General features: G+C 34.3%; 1 protein-coding gene across 3 annotated transcripts in view; it reads right to left on the bottom strand.

Annotated features, from left to right (window-relative positions):
- The window catches only part of LOC131075879 (disease resistance protein RUN1), a 43835-nt gene extending 33840 nt beyond the window's left edge, over positions 1–9995 (bottom strand). For 2 of the 3 annotated variants that reach the window (XM_058012806.2, XM_058012808.2), the window contains exon 1: positions 9257–9995. In XM_058012806.2, the coding sequence (XP_057868789.1) occupies positions 9257–9954 (698 nt within the window). In that variant the 5' untranslated portion in view covers positions 9955–9995. Of the gene's footprint in view, positions 1–8572; positions 8994–9256 lie in introns of those variants that run through there. The other variant, XM_058012805.2, reaches the window with a different exon arrangement.
- Between the last annotated feature and the right edge of the window lie 9721 nt (positions 9996–19716).

Here is a 19716-nt window from a genome sequence, read left to right on the forward strand (position 1 = left end):
AACATTAAAATTAAACATCATATATATGCAAAGTATTAAAATTGGGTTATTACTTCTTATTGGTAGTATGTTACATTGTAATTGAATCTTAAGGAATTAGACTTGTATCAAGATTTGTAGATAGGGGATAAAAAATTGAGCTTGCAAGAAATGATGGTAGAGTAAATATAAATAATCACTATTATTAAAATTGTGGAGAGAAAATATAGATTGACAATCTATTCTTTCCAATGTAGAATATAAGCGACTTCTAATTGAAATATTTTATAGAAAGGAAATATACATTTTGAGTTAATATTCAAAACCTACCATTTTATGATATATTATTATGTGAATATTTCTTATTGCAAATATGGAAATAAGAAAGCATGTTTCTTGGATTTGTGTTTTCAATTATTAAGTATTTTTCATTTAATACAAAGAATTTAAGTAGGTACTCATCTTAGATTGAGAAAATGGATCATGATTATGTGTGACTTGAACTATTGGTTAGGCCATATGTATCAATTTTAGAATTTTTTTATAAATGATTCATAATGAAATTTATCTCTATACCCATATTCTTTCCAAAAATAGGAAATTATAATCCAAGTAAAAGGTAAGCACTTTTTTGTGTTCTAGGAGAGTTATTTATATGATCACATCTAAAATAGGTTGGACATGAGATCCAAGTAATAGTAATAACATTAATAAGTAAAACATATTACTTAAATTATCCTTTCCTTTTCAAAGTATGGAAAGTAATAGTAATAACATTAATAAGTAAAACATATTACTTAAATTATCCTTTCCTTTTCAAAGTATGGAATATATGCATTTCCCTTGTATTTCAATAGGGTAAACTATCAATAAGTAAAACATATTTTACTTAAATTATCATTTCCTTTTCAAAGTATGAAATATATGCATTCCCTTGTATTTCAACAGGGTAAACTATCAAAGTAGAGGAAGGGTTCTAAAAAGGGAAAAAATAATAGATCAATTACAATTCAACACCTTGTATGCAAAAAAAATCACACACACACACACACACACACACACACACAGAGTAGAGGAAGGGTTCTAAAAAGGGAAAAAATAATAGATCAATTACAATTCAACACCTTGTATGCAAAAAAAATTGGGCACACACACACACACACACACGTTATAATTATGTAGACAATATGTCATAATTAATCATTTTTAAAATTATTGCTTAAGCTAGATTATCAAAATAATAGATCAATTACAATTCAACACCTTGTATGCAAAAAAATTGGGGTCACACACACACACACTATTGTCTACAATTAATCATTTTTAAAATTATTGCTTAAGCTAGATTATCAAAATAATAGATCAATTACAATTCAACAAATAATAGATCAATTACAATTCAACACCTTGTATGCAAAAAAATAAACACACACACACACACAAAAACAAACAAACAAAAAAATAGATCAATTACAATTCAACAAATAATAGATCAATTACAATTCCACACCTTGTATGCAAAAAGACACACACACACACACACACACACATACATTACAATTCAACAAATAATAGATCAATTACAATTCAACACCTTGTATGCAAAAAAATTGGGGACACACACACACACACACACACACCCACACACCTTAAATTAGATTATCAAAATAATAGATCAATTACAATTCAACAAATAATAGATCAATTACAATTCAACACCTTGTATGCAAAAAAATAAAAAAATTCACACACACACACACACACACACACACACACACACACACACACACACACACACACACACACACACACACACACACACACACAATATTACAATTCAACAAATAATAGATCGATTACAATTCAACACCTTGTATGCAAAAAAATTGGGGACACACACACCCACACACCTTAAATTATCATTTCCTTTTATGCAAAAAAATTGGGGTCACACACACACACACACACACACACAATCAATTACAATTACAATTCAACAAATAATAGATCAATTACAATTCAACACCTTGTATGCAAAAAAATTGGGGACACACACACACACACACACACACCCACACACCTTAAATTATCATTTCCTTTTCAAAGTATGGAATATATGCATTCCCTTGTATTTCAACAGGGTAAACTAAACTATCAAAGTAGAGGAAGGGTTCTAAAAAGGGAAAAAATAATAGATCAATTACAATTCAACACCTTGTATGCAAAAAAATTTGGGGACACACACACACACACACATCTTAGTTATAATTATGTAGACAATATGTCATAATTAATCATTTTTAAAATTATTGCTTAAGCTAGATTATCAAAATAATAGATCAATTACAATTCAACAAATAATAGATCAATTACAATTCAACACCTTGTATGCAAAAAAATTGGGGTCACACACACACACAGATCTTAGTTATAATTATGTAGACAATATGTCACTCACTCACACACACACACACACACACACACACACACACACACACACACACAGAGATCTTAGTTCAAATGATAAGTGCAACCATGAAAGGTGGATATGATGATGTGATAAAGGCACTAAAGATGGAGACACGTTCAAATGATAACATGATAATGCCACCTAAAGTGGAGATGCTCCAACTTTTCCTATGTAGTTCCCTACTTAAGCTTAAGTAACATGTAATTAGGACCTAAGTGAAAAATAACCAAGGTAAAACACCTTAATTACACCAACTACACACCAACTGATGTAACTAAATCATGTTTATATAATCTAAAGTGAAAAAGGGATTGCAAATTAGGGGCAAGGAGTATGGTAATGAATGTAAGAGTATTGCAAAGGTTTTCATTAATCCTTCCTCACTGATCATATAAATGGGTTATTTTTGTGGTCTAGGTTATTATTTTAGAAGTCATTTTATAATATAAAAATAAATATTCAACTTGATAATCATACAATTGAATCAAAATGAGATTCATTCAATTATAATCAGATCAACATGTTGAGTGAACAACACACCCAAACTATGTTGATAATCATAATAATTTTGAAAGTGAATATAATGATCTTAGTTAAAAAAACACAATAAAAGACGAATGGGAAATCATATTTAGAATACAATGTGGCAAAATTATAGAAGAATTGAAACATATACTTGGGGTAAAAGAGATATGATTAGGTCAAAAACTGATGAATTAGAAAGTACTATCAATAGATTGCAAGCAATAAGTGTTGAGTGGATTATGACATTCTCAAGCTACTTTTTGGATGGAAGAAATAGCGAAGACATTGAGTTTGTGAGAAAAATGTATAGTTGTAATTTTTTTAATGTGTTGGTTGTATTTTGGTTTTTATGCATATAATCATAATATATTTTTTTGATATGTATAGAAAGTTGGTGTTAACCAAGATCTACTAGTAGAAACCAAACAACAAATCATTAACACACAATTTTAGTCTAATTGATAATCAAAGAATTAACTAAAATTTAAATAGTTTGCTTGCATATATAGGCAAACAAGTGAAGTGAGAAGGTAGAGAACAACTACTGACTACACCTACATAAGTGTGACACTTGAGAGAAAACTGACATGTTCTCACTCAAGTGGCAAGCCAAGATGCAATAGGTTTCTCCAAAAGGAAGTACACATGTCTCAACTAGATGAAGTGAGATAAAAGACTAAAATGCCTAAGTAAACTTAAGCTTATGTGTGAATAGGTCAATCTAGAAAGTGCTAATAACTAACTAGTTACATAATGACACTATTTACACCAACATGGAATCCTTCTTGAGTGTATTTTTAAGATGCTTCTTTGGCATAATTAAAAATATAATGATAAATAAATATAAAAACAAACAAATATTTTTATTTTACTTTCTCATTGATAATATATTATATAGTAATTAATTTTTATTTAATAGAAAATTTATTATTTTTTAACATATAAAGAAATTGATTTTTTTTAAATATATAGTAATATTTACAAATAGAATTACTAAAAAATAAATATGAAAGTACATCACAAATACTATGTCCCTCTTTTTGGACATCTTGATTTTGTCTAAAATCACATATTTTTTAGCAAATATAATTATTTAAACCTTGAGAGGTTCCATTTAAAGCATTAGATCAAATGACCTTAGATAGAACCCCTCTACTTTTAAAACATACCTATAATGAAGCCTCCTTTGCACTTATCAAAATGTTGACAAAAAAATGCTTTTATTTTGCCTTTTTGAGAGATCAAATGAATTCATTTAGAAGTTATATTCTATAAGCATGTAGCTCTTATTATAAGCTAGCCAAAAACTATAATTTTGAATATATTTATTTTTGTTTATTGTGAATGTAGGTTTTTCACCAAACATAAAGGTTTTTATTTCACACATGTAGAAAAATAAGAAAATAGAGAAAAAAAATCTTAAAAATATTTGTTCCCTAGGTATTTATGTTCTCAATTCAATAAAAAAGGAGTTAGTTCAAATCCATACAAAAAAAATTATGTGATATGATATACACCTCTATCTAAATTATAATTACACCAACTTAAAAAAATAGTTAGTAAAAATATATACAACACAAAATAGTTAGTTTAGCTGCTATAGGTGTTAGAAAGTGGATAATTAATTAAAAATGTTGATTCCACTATCCTGATTTGGCCAAAAGTGGGACACATTATTGTGGGCTGACCCATGAAGGCTAATATTCTCGATATGCATGCACCTCTCTCTCACCAATCAAATGAAAAAAAAGCCCCAAATACCCCTAACAATCACCAAACTATCCATAGGATGCTCTCCATCCCAACTGTAGGCCCCCTCACTATTGAATTAGAGGGGCCCCATGTGGGTGGGAGTTATAGCCATAACAATATAATTTACTATATTTTTCAAAGTACAAAAAATAAGAGAATCATGAAAAAAAATTGCAACTTTTCCAAAAGCAAAATTAAATGTTAGAAAAATAAAATATTCCTTCAAATAAAAATTAAGTAAATAATGTAAATAAGTTGAAATTATATTTCTATCTTTAGAGAAATCTATGAAGGATACTGAGAGAAATATTATATAATATACCAATAACAAGTTGAAATTGTCAAATATCATTTTGCCAAACTCAACTTCAACTATGTTTCTAGGGATCTAGCTATTGAATTCAAAATTAATATTTAAAGGCTCTTTTTTCTTTTGGGGGGGGGGGTGGGGGGGGGGGGGTAAATCTTGGGATTTTTAGTCTAACCCAAGTCTAGGGGAGGTCACAAGGGGGACCTCTTCCCTATCAATATATTCAACTAAGAATCCACTTATTCAACTCAAATCAACTTAGAAGCCACAATGGAAATCCAAGGACCACCACTTGAAATTCCAACACTAGATGTCACTTTGGAGATTCGAACATGGATCTCCATCTTGAGAACCTTATAATATGGCATTTTCCATTAGAGCACATCCTCATTGGCAATATTTAAAGGCTCTTTACTAGAAAACTATGTTCTCATAATATCTAACTTGGCAAATATTTATTCTAAAGAGTAAACTCAACTTCAACTATGCTAACCATAATTATGGTTAATGTGTATTAATATTGGGGTAAAGCTCAACCCTAACAATTATAATTTTTATACACCTAATAAAAATGTCCCATTATGGTATCCTTACGTCTAGAAGAGAGGTTGTTATAGGAGAAGGTGATGGTGTTGTTTCAGCTCATTCATTGGTGAGTTAGAGATCCCCCATTGACCTTTGTGGCCAAAGCTAGAGAAAATATCCTTTACGGTCTTCTCATGGGTGTTCAACATTGAGTCCCTTCCATAGGCATAACAAACCTGTTCTTGTGCTTAATCTTCCCCTTCTCTAATTTTTGTATAGGATGCAAATGACAATGCAATATTTTATATCAACAATAGATTGATCTATAGGTTCAAGTACTTTTGCCTTCTCTTTTTTATTTGAACAATCAAGGGTTTTGGATTTTTGGAGATTTCTCATGGCACATAATATCAAGCTATACCCTTGTTCTAGATAATTTAATATTGCATCAAATCAATCGATTGAGGATTGAGAGGTGGATTTTGGATGTGGGGTTAGCATTCTCTATCACTTAGAGCTTAATTCCCTTCCTTCCACTTGTTTATTGAAACCTTCAAAGTCTTTCTCAATTGGGTTATACTTCTTAATCTCCCTCTTTATAATTTCTAAAGTGACACATGTCTTGAAGCCATTAACAATGCTATTGGTCAATTTTTGAAGGTGGATTTCGTTTCTTAAAATTTTGGGAGCATTACTTATGCTAAATTTTGGTCAACATCATCTCCAAGGCTCTATAGACATACTATTATGATTGTGGAAGATAATCCTTAGACCAATTGATTTTTATGAAGATCTTCCCTTTTTTTGCAGATAATGTTTTTCTATTAGGCACCTTGCTTTTAATTGTCCTCACTCTCAATGGTGGGCTTGACTACTTGGTGGTGAAATAACCTTCCTAGATGCTTGAATGTTGGCATTTTTTTTACTTTTCAAGATGGTAATTTTCCTAAGATGGATCCTGATGTGGCCATGGTGGTCCTTCTTCCTATGCAAGATCCCAATATGCTCAGTGAGGTTTTGATGATAAATACAATTCTTGCTAGGAATTATTCTTTTGGTTTGGGTGTAGATGCTCATTCAGCATTGCCTTTGAATTATGTGGACTTTCCAATTTTTGTTGTTAGACATTTTCTCTCATCGCTAATGGCATGTTAGGTTGAGGCAACAATGGAGGAGTGCCCTTCTCTTTCTCTTTGATCTAAGAATTTGGATAATGATGTTTCTTGGATTTCAATTTAAAGAAAGAATATAGGTCTTCTAGTTCAATTACCCATTTTAAGGGTATGCAAATTGCTAGATTATGGTTTGGCATTGTGTAAAATGTTATCATCTTTTTCATTTGTGGGTGATTAAAGTTATTTGTAGGGCTTTTGAGATGCCTTTAAAACTTAAAACATTATTTCATGAATTTTGTTTTGTTTGACAATTTAACTACACGTGTTGTGTGTGTCCCTTTTAGCTATTTCATTTCTTATATAATTCATTTAAACGACTAAATATGCTATTTTATTCTAATAAAAAAATATGTCACCTTAAGAAAAAACTATAGACATAATACATGATTGATTTTAATTAATAAGTAATGGCAACACCCTATAGCCTCTATGATAATAACTACCAATTATACCTTTGTGTGCAATGGGGTACGCCGAAAAAGGTGTGGAAGGTTAACTAAGGAAAAATTTGGTATATTTTTTGCATACATTTTTGTAGTACATGAGGTCAATTAGTAGGTCATTGAATTTTTGTTTTTTTTGGTGCAACAAAGGTCTTAATGGAGAAGTGATAGCTTCAACTCAACTATGCATCCACTTTATAGGGATCCAAACATGGTTGAAAGAAAAACTATGAATCAAGAAGATAATAAGGTTCCATTACCAATATCATCATGCTATGTTTGCAATTGGAAGGGAGAGTGAGAGAGCTAGGGATATAAAGAGGGGGGGAGGAGAGTGAAAGGGGTAAGGAGATAGAGATTGGTGATGGAGATGGAGGCGATGGATATATGGAGAGGAGAGGGAAAGATAAAGTGAGAGGAGAGAGAGAGAGAGAGAGAGAGAGAGAGAGAGAGAGAGAGAGAGAGAGAGGGAGATATATAGAAGTAGAGAAAGATATATAGAGGTAGAGAGATATGGAGAGATAATGAAATGTAGATATAGGGAGAAACAAAAGAATAAATATGGAGAGATAGAGAGGCAAACATATATAGATATAAAAGTCTAGGGAGAGGGAGACATATCTAGAGTTAGACAAGGAGAGAGGAAGACATAGGTAGAGATAATGATAGAATGGGAGAGGAAGATGAAGGCAAATAGATAGAGAGATAAAGATAGGAAGACGAAGAGACAAAGATAAAAATAGATAGGGAGATAGAGAGGGATATAGAGAGAAATATAGAGATATAGAAGAAGAGGGAGAGGGAGAGAGAGAGAGAGACAAGGAGACCAACAAATCTCTCTATTAAACCATAATTTTAATTAAATTGAATACAAATTTTCAATAATTTCTTTCTCTAAAGAATGTAAATTCTATTGAACTTTTAAATCTAAACATAAACTTAAACTATCATTTTTTTTTGTTAAACAATATTGAAATTACAATAAAAGTCAATGGACCTTTAATTAGAAGATGAATGATTCAAAATGAGTCCACATAGAAGTCTTGCTAGGTACAAGACCCCACATCATAAGAAATATTGTGAGAATCATATTCCAAAAGACTTTGACAAAAGAAATACCCCTCAAATATTAAAATTCTTAAAAAAATACAATAAATATCTAAATTATAAAAAATAAAATAGAATTGTTTATCAAAGACAAACGTTACCTATTCTTTCCAATTATTAGTTTTTTTTTTTCTTCTTTGACCACTTTTTCTTATATATTGAAAAAAAAAGACTAGAAACTATAATAAAGCCAACAATCATGAAATTGTAATTAAGCCAAGACAAAAATTAACATACAAAATTTTCTTAAAGAAAGAAATATGATGCACAGCAAATTGTAGATCATACAGTTTTTTGAAACAGTCCAAGAATTGAGGATCTGGGCGGTGCCTTTCTAAATTATAGGCGTCCATTTTTAGTATATATATATATATTTAACAGTCCAAACTCATGTCATTCCACTCCACGTCACAGCACGTTACGGTATCTGTGGATTGTGAATGGAATCTGACGTCACAATTCCACCCATAAAACCGAAAACAAACCAGTCGCCCCAAAAACGGAGTTAAAAAGGCAGAGAGGAATAATGGAGGGAGCAAGACCTAGGCTAAAAATGTCTTCTCAACGAGACTCGACATAATTCCAGTCAGCCCAATCGACGGCCCAAATACAATAAAAAAATACGATTTATTTGTTGATTGGGAACACCACCACAACTTACTGCAGTTCTGACTGTTTACGCAGGTGATTTGATTATAGAGCAGATCCTGCGTACCTTGAAAAGATTTCCCCCATTCTTAGTGAGTTTTCAGACAGCAGATTAAGTTTTCGTATTTATCTCAAATATAACACCATTCATTTAGACAAATTTCAACGTGACTGGGGACTATTATTTTAACTTTCATTATGGATTCACTTTATCACATTGCCACATTTTCCCAGTTGAAAATTAAAATACAAGCCATACATAGATAGCCATGAAATAATAAATAAAAATTCTCGAAAAGCATGGGGAAAGTGGGACACTTACCCTCCAGTTATATCCATGGACCATCCTGAACGCTTACAGATGTCTCGAAGGGCACGCTTCCACCCGTCAATCTCTTCTCCCCGGTATCGATCTGAATGGCCATAATACTTAAGAAATGATCGGTTATAAGGACTGGAGCCATTTTCAGGGTATCTAACATGAGTTGGTTCCACATGATAGAACAAAGGAATAATCAAGCCAGGGGAGTTCAACATGGCAGCGGCCTCCTTGAGACACCAAGCCGAGTCTGCATAGCCTTTGGAAAATATGGGAATTCGTATGGCACTGCTTTCGATTGCTCTTTCCAAGCTCAACTCAATTATTTCCCCCTTTTCCAATTTGTCACTGTCTAAGAAGACATTCAGTCCCGCTGCGGAGAGAGCTTGAAAGAGATGATCAACGAGAGACTTTCTCACATCTGGTCCTCTGAAACTCAGAAACACATGATACCTCTTACTGCTGTGGAAGGGAAGTTTAGTTGTGGGAGGCTTGTATTGGACAAATGGGGGCACTGAGGATCCAGAAGAAGTAGATGTGGATGGTGGAAAATCTTCAAGCTGTAAGAGCGTGCTGGTGTTAGAAGTAGATGCCATGAAACTGGACTGAACAGAAGACATTGTGGATTCAGTATAAGTAGATGTAGATAGTGCAAAATTTTGAAGCTTTGGGCGAGTGGTAGGGTTAGAAGTAGATGCCATCAAAATGGAATGAACTGAACACCAGAGAAAAAGAGTGGAAGATGAAGCAACTGAATAAATGGGCGAAGGATATAAACGCATAGACAGCCTGGCTTTGCGTAGGAAAGCGCGTGAAAGAAACGGTGAAGCATCACCGACAATGAGTCGTTGGGGGATGTGAGAGGTGGAGCCCACTCTCATTCACTCCGTAATTAAAGGCATCTACTTCTTAGGGAGGAGTGTCAGTGCAAGTCTTTTTGGGGATGTGAGAGGTGGAGTCCACTCCTACTCCGCAAGGAAAAACATGTGGTCTGAGTAAGGGAGGACGCTTCGTACAAAGTTCTACTATCACAAGTCTTTGCAGATGTGAGAGGTGGAGCCCACTCCTACTCTCTCTGAAATGAAAAGCACATGGTCTTTAGTACACATTCTAACATCATTAATTTTTAAGCCGATAGGCTTTTAGTGGGGATGTTTGCCCCCAAAGTGCAAGACAATCCGATGGGATGTTTGTCGATGGCCGGAATCTTTTCCTCGCGGCATTGTGACGTATTTGCAAGTGTCGATCGGCACGCATCTCCTAGTGTTGATGTGTTGCTTGCTTTGGCCTTGGTCCGTGCGCATGCATGTCGAAGTTGTTTATGGTCGTCGGCTAACCCTAATACGTATTTGCCTTTGTTCGTTGTCTGAAGTGTTTTGGTTTGCAAGTTTTGTGCTAAGGTTTGATTTAGTTGTCGAGTTAGGTTTAGTGCTCTGATTTACCGTTTCTAATCTATCAAGGGATTCTTTCGTCAACATCTTAAGCAGGCTCCGAGTGCAAGTATGTTTGTAGAATTGATCGTTTTGATTTTGCAATGTTTTATGATGATTTTTAGGGCTATTGCGTTTTTGTTTTATTGTCCTTAGATTTTGTTTCCGTCTCCTTGCAGGGTTATTTCCTCTCATTTGTTGCTTTCTGTCTGTGAAGGTGCTTTGGGATTCTTGATGTTGTTTGAGAGTTTGTGGGCGTGAATGCTTTCACTCTGCAAGGCAAGTGTTCATTTTTATACTTTTTAGAGTAATTGCGTTTTTGTTATACTCTGCTTATAATTTTTTTTCGTCTGCTTGCAGGGTTATTTCCTCTCATTTGTTGGTTTCTGTTTGTGAAGGTGTTTTAGGATTATTGGTGTTGTTTAAGAGTTTGTGGTAGTGAATGCTTTCACTCTGCAAGGCAAGTGTTCACTTTTTTAGTTCTTTTACAATTTCCCAGGTTACGAGTGCAGGTATGTTTTCTGATCATTGAATATCCTTTGTTTTTAGGGTTATTGCGTTTTCGTTATACTGTCGTTAGATTTTGTTTTGCTTTTAATTTGTTGCTCTCTGTAGGTTATTGCTCTTTCTTAATCCTATTAATTTGCAGGGTTATTGTTGTTGTTTTACACTTTCTGGTCGTGAACCCTTTTGCTCTGCAAGGCAAGTGTTAACCTTTTGAATTCTTCTTTTACAATTTCACTTCGTTTATAGGTCTTTCACGTTTAATGTTTTGTTGTGATTGGCTTTTGCTTGCAGGTTCACAGTGGTTTTACGTTTTAGGGTTCTGTTTGGGTTGACCTCCTACAGTGTAATTCTATTTTCCTGCATGAGATTGACGTTGTGTTACACTTATCTATTATCCCTTATACTCTGCAAGGTAAGATCCTTTTCGAAGATTCACAAGTAAGGAAATTTTATATTTCTAAATTCTGCTTTTACTATCCTTCTTGATATTTGTATAGGGTTTATGTTGTGCAAAATATGTCAAATGTATTTGAACTTAGCTTTTGCCCAGACATTTATGGATTATCATATCACTATTATTTTGGTGTCATTAGATTTTCTTAGCAGGTTGCTAGTGCTTATAAGTTATCAAGTCGAGTTTGGGTGATATCCCAACAGTTTAGTCCTATTTGTCTGCACGATTCTGACCTTGTGTAATGCTTTTAAAAAATATTTTACCCAGTCCAAGCAAACCTTTGTTTGAATAAATCCATTCTGAAATTTATAGCCTTTACAGACAAAAGGCTATTTACCTTGCAGAGTAAAAGGCTTCATGTCCAGAAAGTCACTAATCACATCAATAACCCTGCGAATTAATGGCAATAGGGAACACCCACAAAAAACACAACTTATAATCTATAAGTACCAAAAAATTGCATAACACGAAAAGAAAATTTGATGACAGTATAACAAATACTCAATAATGCTAGCAATTAATGGTATCCAATGAGAAGAAAATAATAAACCTAGGCGGCAATGTAGCACACTCTTACAGTGTTGTAAAGCTTGTAGAATATCCCACAATTATACCTAACACTGTAATGCCATTGATGTGTATGGTTCTCACCTTGTGTTTAGTTTATTATACAGGACACATACCTTCACACTAATGACATTACAGTGTTGGAAGTTAGCAAACACCTTACCCTTAAATGTAAAACCAATAGCAACTTGAAAATATCAAACCATCATAATGAGAAAATCTAATGAGAGTCAAATTGAATCTTATTGATATAAAATATATAGTATCATCTTAAAGCTGTGAGGAATAGATTGGATTGTACACTGTTCTTATAGCCATAACTGCAACAAAGGCATAGAAATATTTTTTTAGTGTTATAACACCTTAGAAAAGGCCAGAACCATGCAGATTAACAACATTAAAATGATTTGAGATTTTAGGATTTTGTTTAGGTTAATACCCAACACTATAATGCCATTGATGGGTATGGTTCTCACCTTGTGTTTAGCTTATTATACAGAACACATACCTTCACACTAATGACATTACAATGTTGGAAGTTAATAAACACCTAACCCTTAAATGTAAAACCAATAGCAACTTAAAAATATGAAACCATCATAATGAGAAAATGTAATGAGAGTCAAATATATGGTGATGCTCTGCGAAATACACAATGTCAGACTAAAACATGTGGTCGTATAACACACAAAAACAACAAGAAACAAGGATCAAAGTTAGTGTTATTCAACCAAAAACTAATCTAAGTAGGCATATCAAAAGAGACACTAAAAACATGCTAAAATATTTAACTATGAAAACAAATATCACAAGGCATCTCCAAATGCCTTCTAACATGCTCTTAGCTCCTTCTCCTTTGTTTCTCTCCTTTCCAAATTCCAAATTAGTGTAGCTCTCAATAGCTTTTTGCTCTATGGATGCCTTATGGAGAATCAAGATTATAGATGATTACTCTAAATGCTATGCAAGTATGAATAAGCTAGAAATGAGATTATTATCTAATCTAGTGTTGATTTTAATCCAAAAGAGTGAATATGAGTAAGATATGCTAAATGCTCTCTACAATTCTCTATAACTTAGATGCATACAAGTTTTCAGAATTATGACTATGAATGCTAAATGCTTGAGGATTTGAAAATGAGGAATGTGAGCTCTATTTATAGGAAAAATGGAGCAATGGATGGTTGAGATTGATTAATCTCAACAAGGGTCGGGATTGAATGATATTCAATCCATGTGAAGGCTTTCAACCCAATCCCAAGATGACAAGTGTCAACATGAGAGGGGTTGAGAGGAGAGGGAATAAGCATTAAATGCTTGACATGATCTGAGAGTTAACTTAGGAGTTAAGGTCAAGGTTGGGTTGAGTGAATAAATTCTTTATTCAAAGAATAAAGCTTTTATCCAATGGATAAACTTTTGTGCAAAGGTTAAAGGGATAACCATGGTCAAAGCAATAAATGCTTGAGGAGACACATGGGTCACATGAGGGTTGAGTTAAGGGCTAACTATAAATGGTCATGTAAGAGCTATACGTGGTTTGGAAGACTTTGGAGGTTAATTTGTTGAACACACAAAGCATTTAATATTTTTTCAAAGACTTTGAAGTCTTTGAGAAGTGACTCCAAGTTGCTTAGGAATGTGACAATATTTAGGAGATGGATTAGGTTAATTAGGAAGGGTTTAGAAGAATCTAGAAGGGAATTTAGGAATGCAAGTGGGTTTGGTGGGTGAGGGAGAATAGGATTTTAATTAAAATAAAATTCATTTATTTCAAAATAGGTGCAAGTTGCATTTGTAGGAAAATGCAAGTGGGGAGGGATAAAGGATTTAAATAAATATTTTATTTAATTTATTTAAAAGAGGAAAAGGGTTAAATGAAATAAATATGATTTAATCATTTAATTGATTGTGAATTTGGTTTAATGAATTAATTAAAATAAATTGAATAATTTATTTAATTAATAAAAGAATGTTTGAAGATGAATTAATTAGATATTAATTTAATTAATTGATGGCTAGTTGGTTTTTAATCAAATAAATAGCACATATTCATTTACTTAAACTAGACAGATTTATGTGACTACATTTGCCCCTTTTTGAGACGGTGCGATTTATCGCGTCGTTTCAAAGAAAGAAAAATAGGTGTGAAAAAATATGCCCCATAAATGTTAATTTAGTGGGTGGTATGCCCCATTGAGTGATGGGCCGAAAATTTCAAAAAATCGGGCGATCTCTCGAAAAAGAATGAAAATTGGCAGGGTGGTAGAAGAGAAGAATTTAGTAATATTGGTGAAAAATAGAAGAAATTGGAGTGAATGCGGAGAAACATCAAGCCAGTGAGTACCCTTAGGTCATGCAGGAGATACAAAGCAAATGTGGTGTTGATGCTATATAATTGATCAAAATTTGGTTGGACAATCTAGTGCAATCGATTTAATTGCCCTAGTCGAGTCAAAGCATGACAGTTGATGTCAGTTGGTCACTTGGACAGGATAAAGTCCGAGTAAGTGAATCAAAGTGACTTGATGTGACTTAGACAATTGATGTAATTGCCCAATGAAGTCAAGGTATATGAAGCAAAATACTCATTGAGACTTAGACAATTGATGTAATTGTCTGTTATGATTGTGTTTGATTGGTTGATTAATTGATAGTGTGTGCGTGTGATGGATGGTTGTGGGGAATCATGGCAGACTCGTTGAGACTAGGTCATTATGAGAAATGCCTGTTGTAGTCTAGGATTACCATGATCGATTACCTGTTGAGACCCGAAGATACTTGATCAGAGTTTTTGTTGATAGTCTAGGGGTGTGTGTGTCGATGTACTTGTGCAGACAGAGTAACATGCTTAATTGGGTTGACTTAGGATGGGAAACACAACCCGTCCCATTTAGAGATGGATGGTGATGAACGTGGCTTGATTAGGTTGATGGGAAACGATGAAGGGATTATGATTATGACGAAGATAGAGAGGGTGAGGGGGGGATTCAATGTTAGATAGAAGATATGAAGGACCTATGACTCATTCCTATGGAAGAAGAGGAAAATAGAGTATGCATTGTTATGACTATGTATGCATGATATGCAGCTATTATGAATGTATGGATGGGTGGAATGCAACGAAATGCAATATATATAGATGAGATGAAATGACGATCCATAGTGCTTTATTTTCATCATTGAGCTTTAAAATGTTGTAAGAAAATACAAGCAACTTGACATAATGATTCAAGATGACCTGAGTATTCCTTACATGGATTTTGATATAGCAAGTTAATACAAGCAACTTGATATAATGGATCAAGTTGACCTGAGTATTGCTTGCGGAACAGACAAGGATTATCTCCTTTCATGCATGACTTGGAACGTCCTCCTTGATCTTTTGCCGATCATATCCCCAGACAAGTTCATACCGTAGTAAAGGATAAACCATTATCGAGCTTGGATGAGGCAGTAGGAACCAAAGATGGAGCATTGTACCTGCAAGCAAACAACATATATAAAGAATAAAGAATATGGATCCTCGATAATGGTTCATGCTCATATGGTCGAGGTATATGTTGTAGTCATCAAACTGTAGTGATCTATGACTGTATTTTGCCTATGATCATGTAGCTTAGTGAACTTCCCACGTAGACACCATTAGTACATGCCCCAAAACTTCATCGGAATAATTTGCAAAAGATAAACAAACAAAACGATACTTAGGAACCATCTCGACCACTCTAATCACTTGTGGATATCCCAGAGTAGCGTAGGAACCTAAAATAAATGAATAAATAACTAACCAAACAGACCAAGTATTTGATAGCTTAAACAAAATTTTCTTGTCAAAGAAAATGTCATCTTGTCATTGTTTTGGTAACGAAGGATGCATCCTTGCTAAGACAGTTGGCATGTCGATATTGATTGTTTGGTTGATGTGATAAGTGATCATCATTTGAGTATCTCAAAAAGTTTGTTTGATATCTGCTTGGACGCATATGTACAAGGAGTTGCCATGTTTTTGATTGATTTTTGATGTTTTTATGATGTTTTTTGGATTTTGTGAGTGTTTTTGAATGTTTTTGGTATTTTGTGATTATTTTGAATGTTTTTGTATCTTGTGAGACAGTTTTGAATGTTTTTGTATTTTGTGAGACAATTTTGAATGTTTTTGTATTTTGTGAGATAATTTTGAATGTTTTTGGTATTTTGTGAGACAATTTTGAATGGTTTTGGTATTTTGTGAGACGGTTTTGAATGAAGAACTCAATGGATCACAAGTAATGTAGAATCCACTTCCATTAATAGATTAAGGGCATTGCCCCCAGTTTAGACATGACTATAAAAAAGCGGGATACAAGACGCATGAAGTACTATCCTTGATTGCAGATCAATAACAAGCCATGGTTTTGATGGATGGATGTGTGGATGCAATGAATGTGATTGTAACAAGTCTAAAAGATAATGGAGCTATAGCCTTTACGAGTGGCGCCTATTTGCTATGTTTTCACCATCGCACTTACTCAAGGTGCCACCGAAGTGGTTGTTCACCGTTTGGATGCATGATTTTTCTTTACTATTTTGATGTTTTTGTATTTTCTTCAGGACATTTTTCTGAATGTTTTTGGTGTTTTTTCGATATGTATGGGAGCCTGATGCTCTGTACAACTTATGTATAAAACCTTTTGAGGTGCATGTTGTTGATCGGATCTACTAGCGGTTCTCCTTCTGAAGTGGCCAATTGATATGCCCCGGACCCAAATACAGCAGTGATAACATATGGACCCAGCTAATTTGATTCAAACTTGCCCTGATGTTCTCATTTGGGTTGGTTACGAGGATTTTCTTGAAGAACAAGATCACCTACCTCGAATGTGCGAGGTCTAACTCAGTGATTGTAGCTTCTACTCATGCCCTGTTGATAGACTTTGAGGTGATTGTATGCAACTTGTCGTTTCTCATCAAGTAGCTCTAAGTCTTGAAGACATGATACTCTGTATGCTTCATCATCTATCAAATTATGCAGGGAAACTCGTAGTGATGGTATCTCAACCTCAATAGGTAAGATAGCTTTGCTCCATAGGTCAATAAGTAGGGAGTTGCGCCTGTAGGGGTTTGAATACTAGTTCGATACGCCCTTAATGATGGATTCAATTGAACATGCCAATCACGACTGACATCATTGACTGTTTTCTTGAGGATTCTCAATATGTTCTTGTTGGATGCTTCAGCCTGACCATTTCCCTGTGGGTAATAGGGAGTGGAAAAGCGGTGTTGGAAGTGAAACTTCTCACAAAGCTCACGAACATCTTGATTTTTGAAAGGAAGATCGTTATCTATGATGATGGACATGGGTACACCATACCGACAGATGATGTAATTAAGGATGAATGAGGCAATCTGCTTGCCGGTGACTTGGGTAAGTGGAACAACTTCGATCCACTTTGTGATGTATTCGGTGGCGGTAATAATGAATTTGTGGCTGTTGGATGAAGATGGATAGATTTTACCCACAAGATCAAGGCCCCATTGACAAAAAGGCCATGGTGTTGTGATTGGTTGCAATTCTTGTGCTGGTGCATGTATCAGGTCTCCATGAACTTGGCATTTCTTGCACTTTCTAACAAAGTAGTGGGAGTCCTTTTCCATGGATGGCCAATAGTATCCAGTGCGCATGAGTTTCTTGGCTAGTGACGGACCACTTGCATGAGTTCCACAAATTCCTTCATGTACCTCTTCCAAGGCCTTTGTTATCTCATCCTGTTCCAGACATCGAAGGAGAGTACCATCAAGACTACATCGGTATAGGATTTCAGCAATAATGGTATATCGAGCGGTTTGGCGAATAAAGGTTTTGCGTTGGTTATTCGATTGATCAGGAGGAAGTGTGTGATCATGGAGATAGGTGTAGAACTCACTGTACCATGGGGATTCAGAACCGACAAGGTGACATATTATCTCAGATTCAGGGATATCATAAGCAGGAATCCAAAGCTGTTCTACCAAAAACTCGTAGCGTGTTGAATTCTGTGGAAGATCTAGGAGAGATGCGATGGTAGCCATAGCGTCAGCAGCTTGATTATGATCTCTAGGTATCTGCTCAAAGGTGATAATAGTAAATGATGCCTTTAGACTGTCCACCATTTGTTTGTACGACATGAGTTTATCATCTTTAGTTTGATATTCATCAGTGGCTTGTCGAATGACTGGTTGGGAGTCGTCATATACTTGTAGTTCTTGTAACTTCCATTGTATGGCTAGTCTAAGTCCTGTGATCAAGGCCTCATATTCAACTATGTTGTTTGTGCATGGAAATGTGAGCCTGTAAGACTTCGGGATGGTGTCACCTTGAGGTGTAATAAACAGAATGCCTGCCCCCGAGCCATGCCTAGTGTATGAACCATCAAAGTATAGTTTCCATGGTTGTGTGGCTGTGATCATGTATATCTCCTCATCTGGAAAATTGGAAAGAGGATGATCTCCTATGAGAGGTGCACTGGTCAACTGATCTACAATAACTTGACCCTTGATAGCCTTACGGTCTACATACTCGATGTCAAATTCACTTAGAATCATCACCCATTTGGCCAAATGGCTTGTCAATGCTGCTTTGTTGAGTAAGTACTTTAGTGGATCAATCTTTGCAATTAGCTATACTTTATGTGTCAATAGATAGTACCTTAGTTTGGTGGCTGCCGAGATTACTGCTAGGCAAGCTTGCTCAATAGGTGTGTAATTGAGTTCATAGCCAACCAGTGTGCGAGAGATGTAGTAAATGTAATGCCCCGCTATGAAACCCCGAAGGGATAAAGCTAAGACACAAGAATAGAGTGCAATAATTTTTAAAAAAAAAGTTAAACACAACACAATGATACAATGAGATACCAAAGTTCAAATTATACAACGAAAGACATCAACTAACACCTAAAGAGTTTCCCAACGTGATTACTTAACTCACATTTCACTTAACTCACACTAATAAATCCAATAAGTTGATTATCTTATAACGAGATAATGCTTAAACAAGGATAATTTCTTTCAAAAGATGAAAATAAAAAATCACAAGATAAGGTTCATCCATTAAGATTTATCTATACCCTTCATTCATACTTTTCATTAAAATAAAAGTCATGCATCTAATTTAACAACACACTTGAATTTCATCATAACTAATGAGTTCTTTCCATGCATACTTAATCTCATTATCAATAACTGAATGCATTCTATTGTTCTAATTTACATTCTATCACGATCCAATTTACTGCATTTAAAAGACAACTGCATACATGCATTTATGATTAATTCCATCTTATCCACTTATATGTATTCTAACATATGCCATTCATACATGATAAAACTGAAAAAGGAAACATAAGAGAATAAGCATCACATAACACCAAAATGATCTCAGAGTTCACCCCCAGAGGGCTACATCTCTGGGTCTGCTCAACTGCAAGACCCCTCTGGTAATTAATAAAGTTAAAAATACATGAGGTTCTCATTATTTACAATCTTGC

The sequence above is a fragment of the Cryptomeria japonica genome, unplaced genomic scaffold, assembly GCF_030272615.1.
Source record: "Cryptomeria japonica unplaced genomic scaffold, Sugi_1.0 HiC_scaffold_17, whole genome shotgun sequence".
Classification (NCBI taxonomy): domain Eukaryota; kingdom Viridiplantae; phylum Streptophyta; class Pinopsida; order Cupressales; family Cupressaceae; genus Cryptomeria; species Cryptomeria japonica.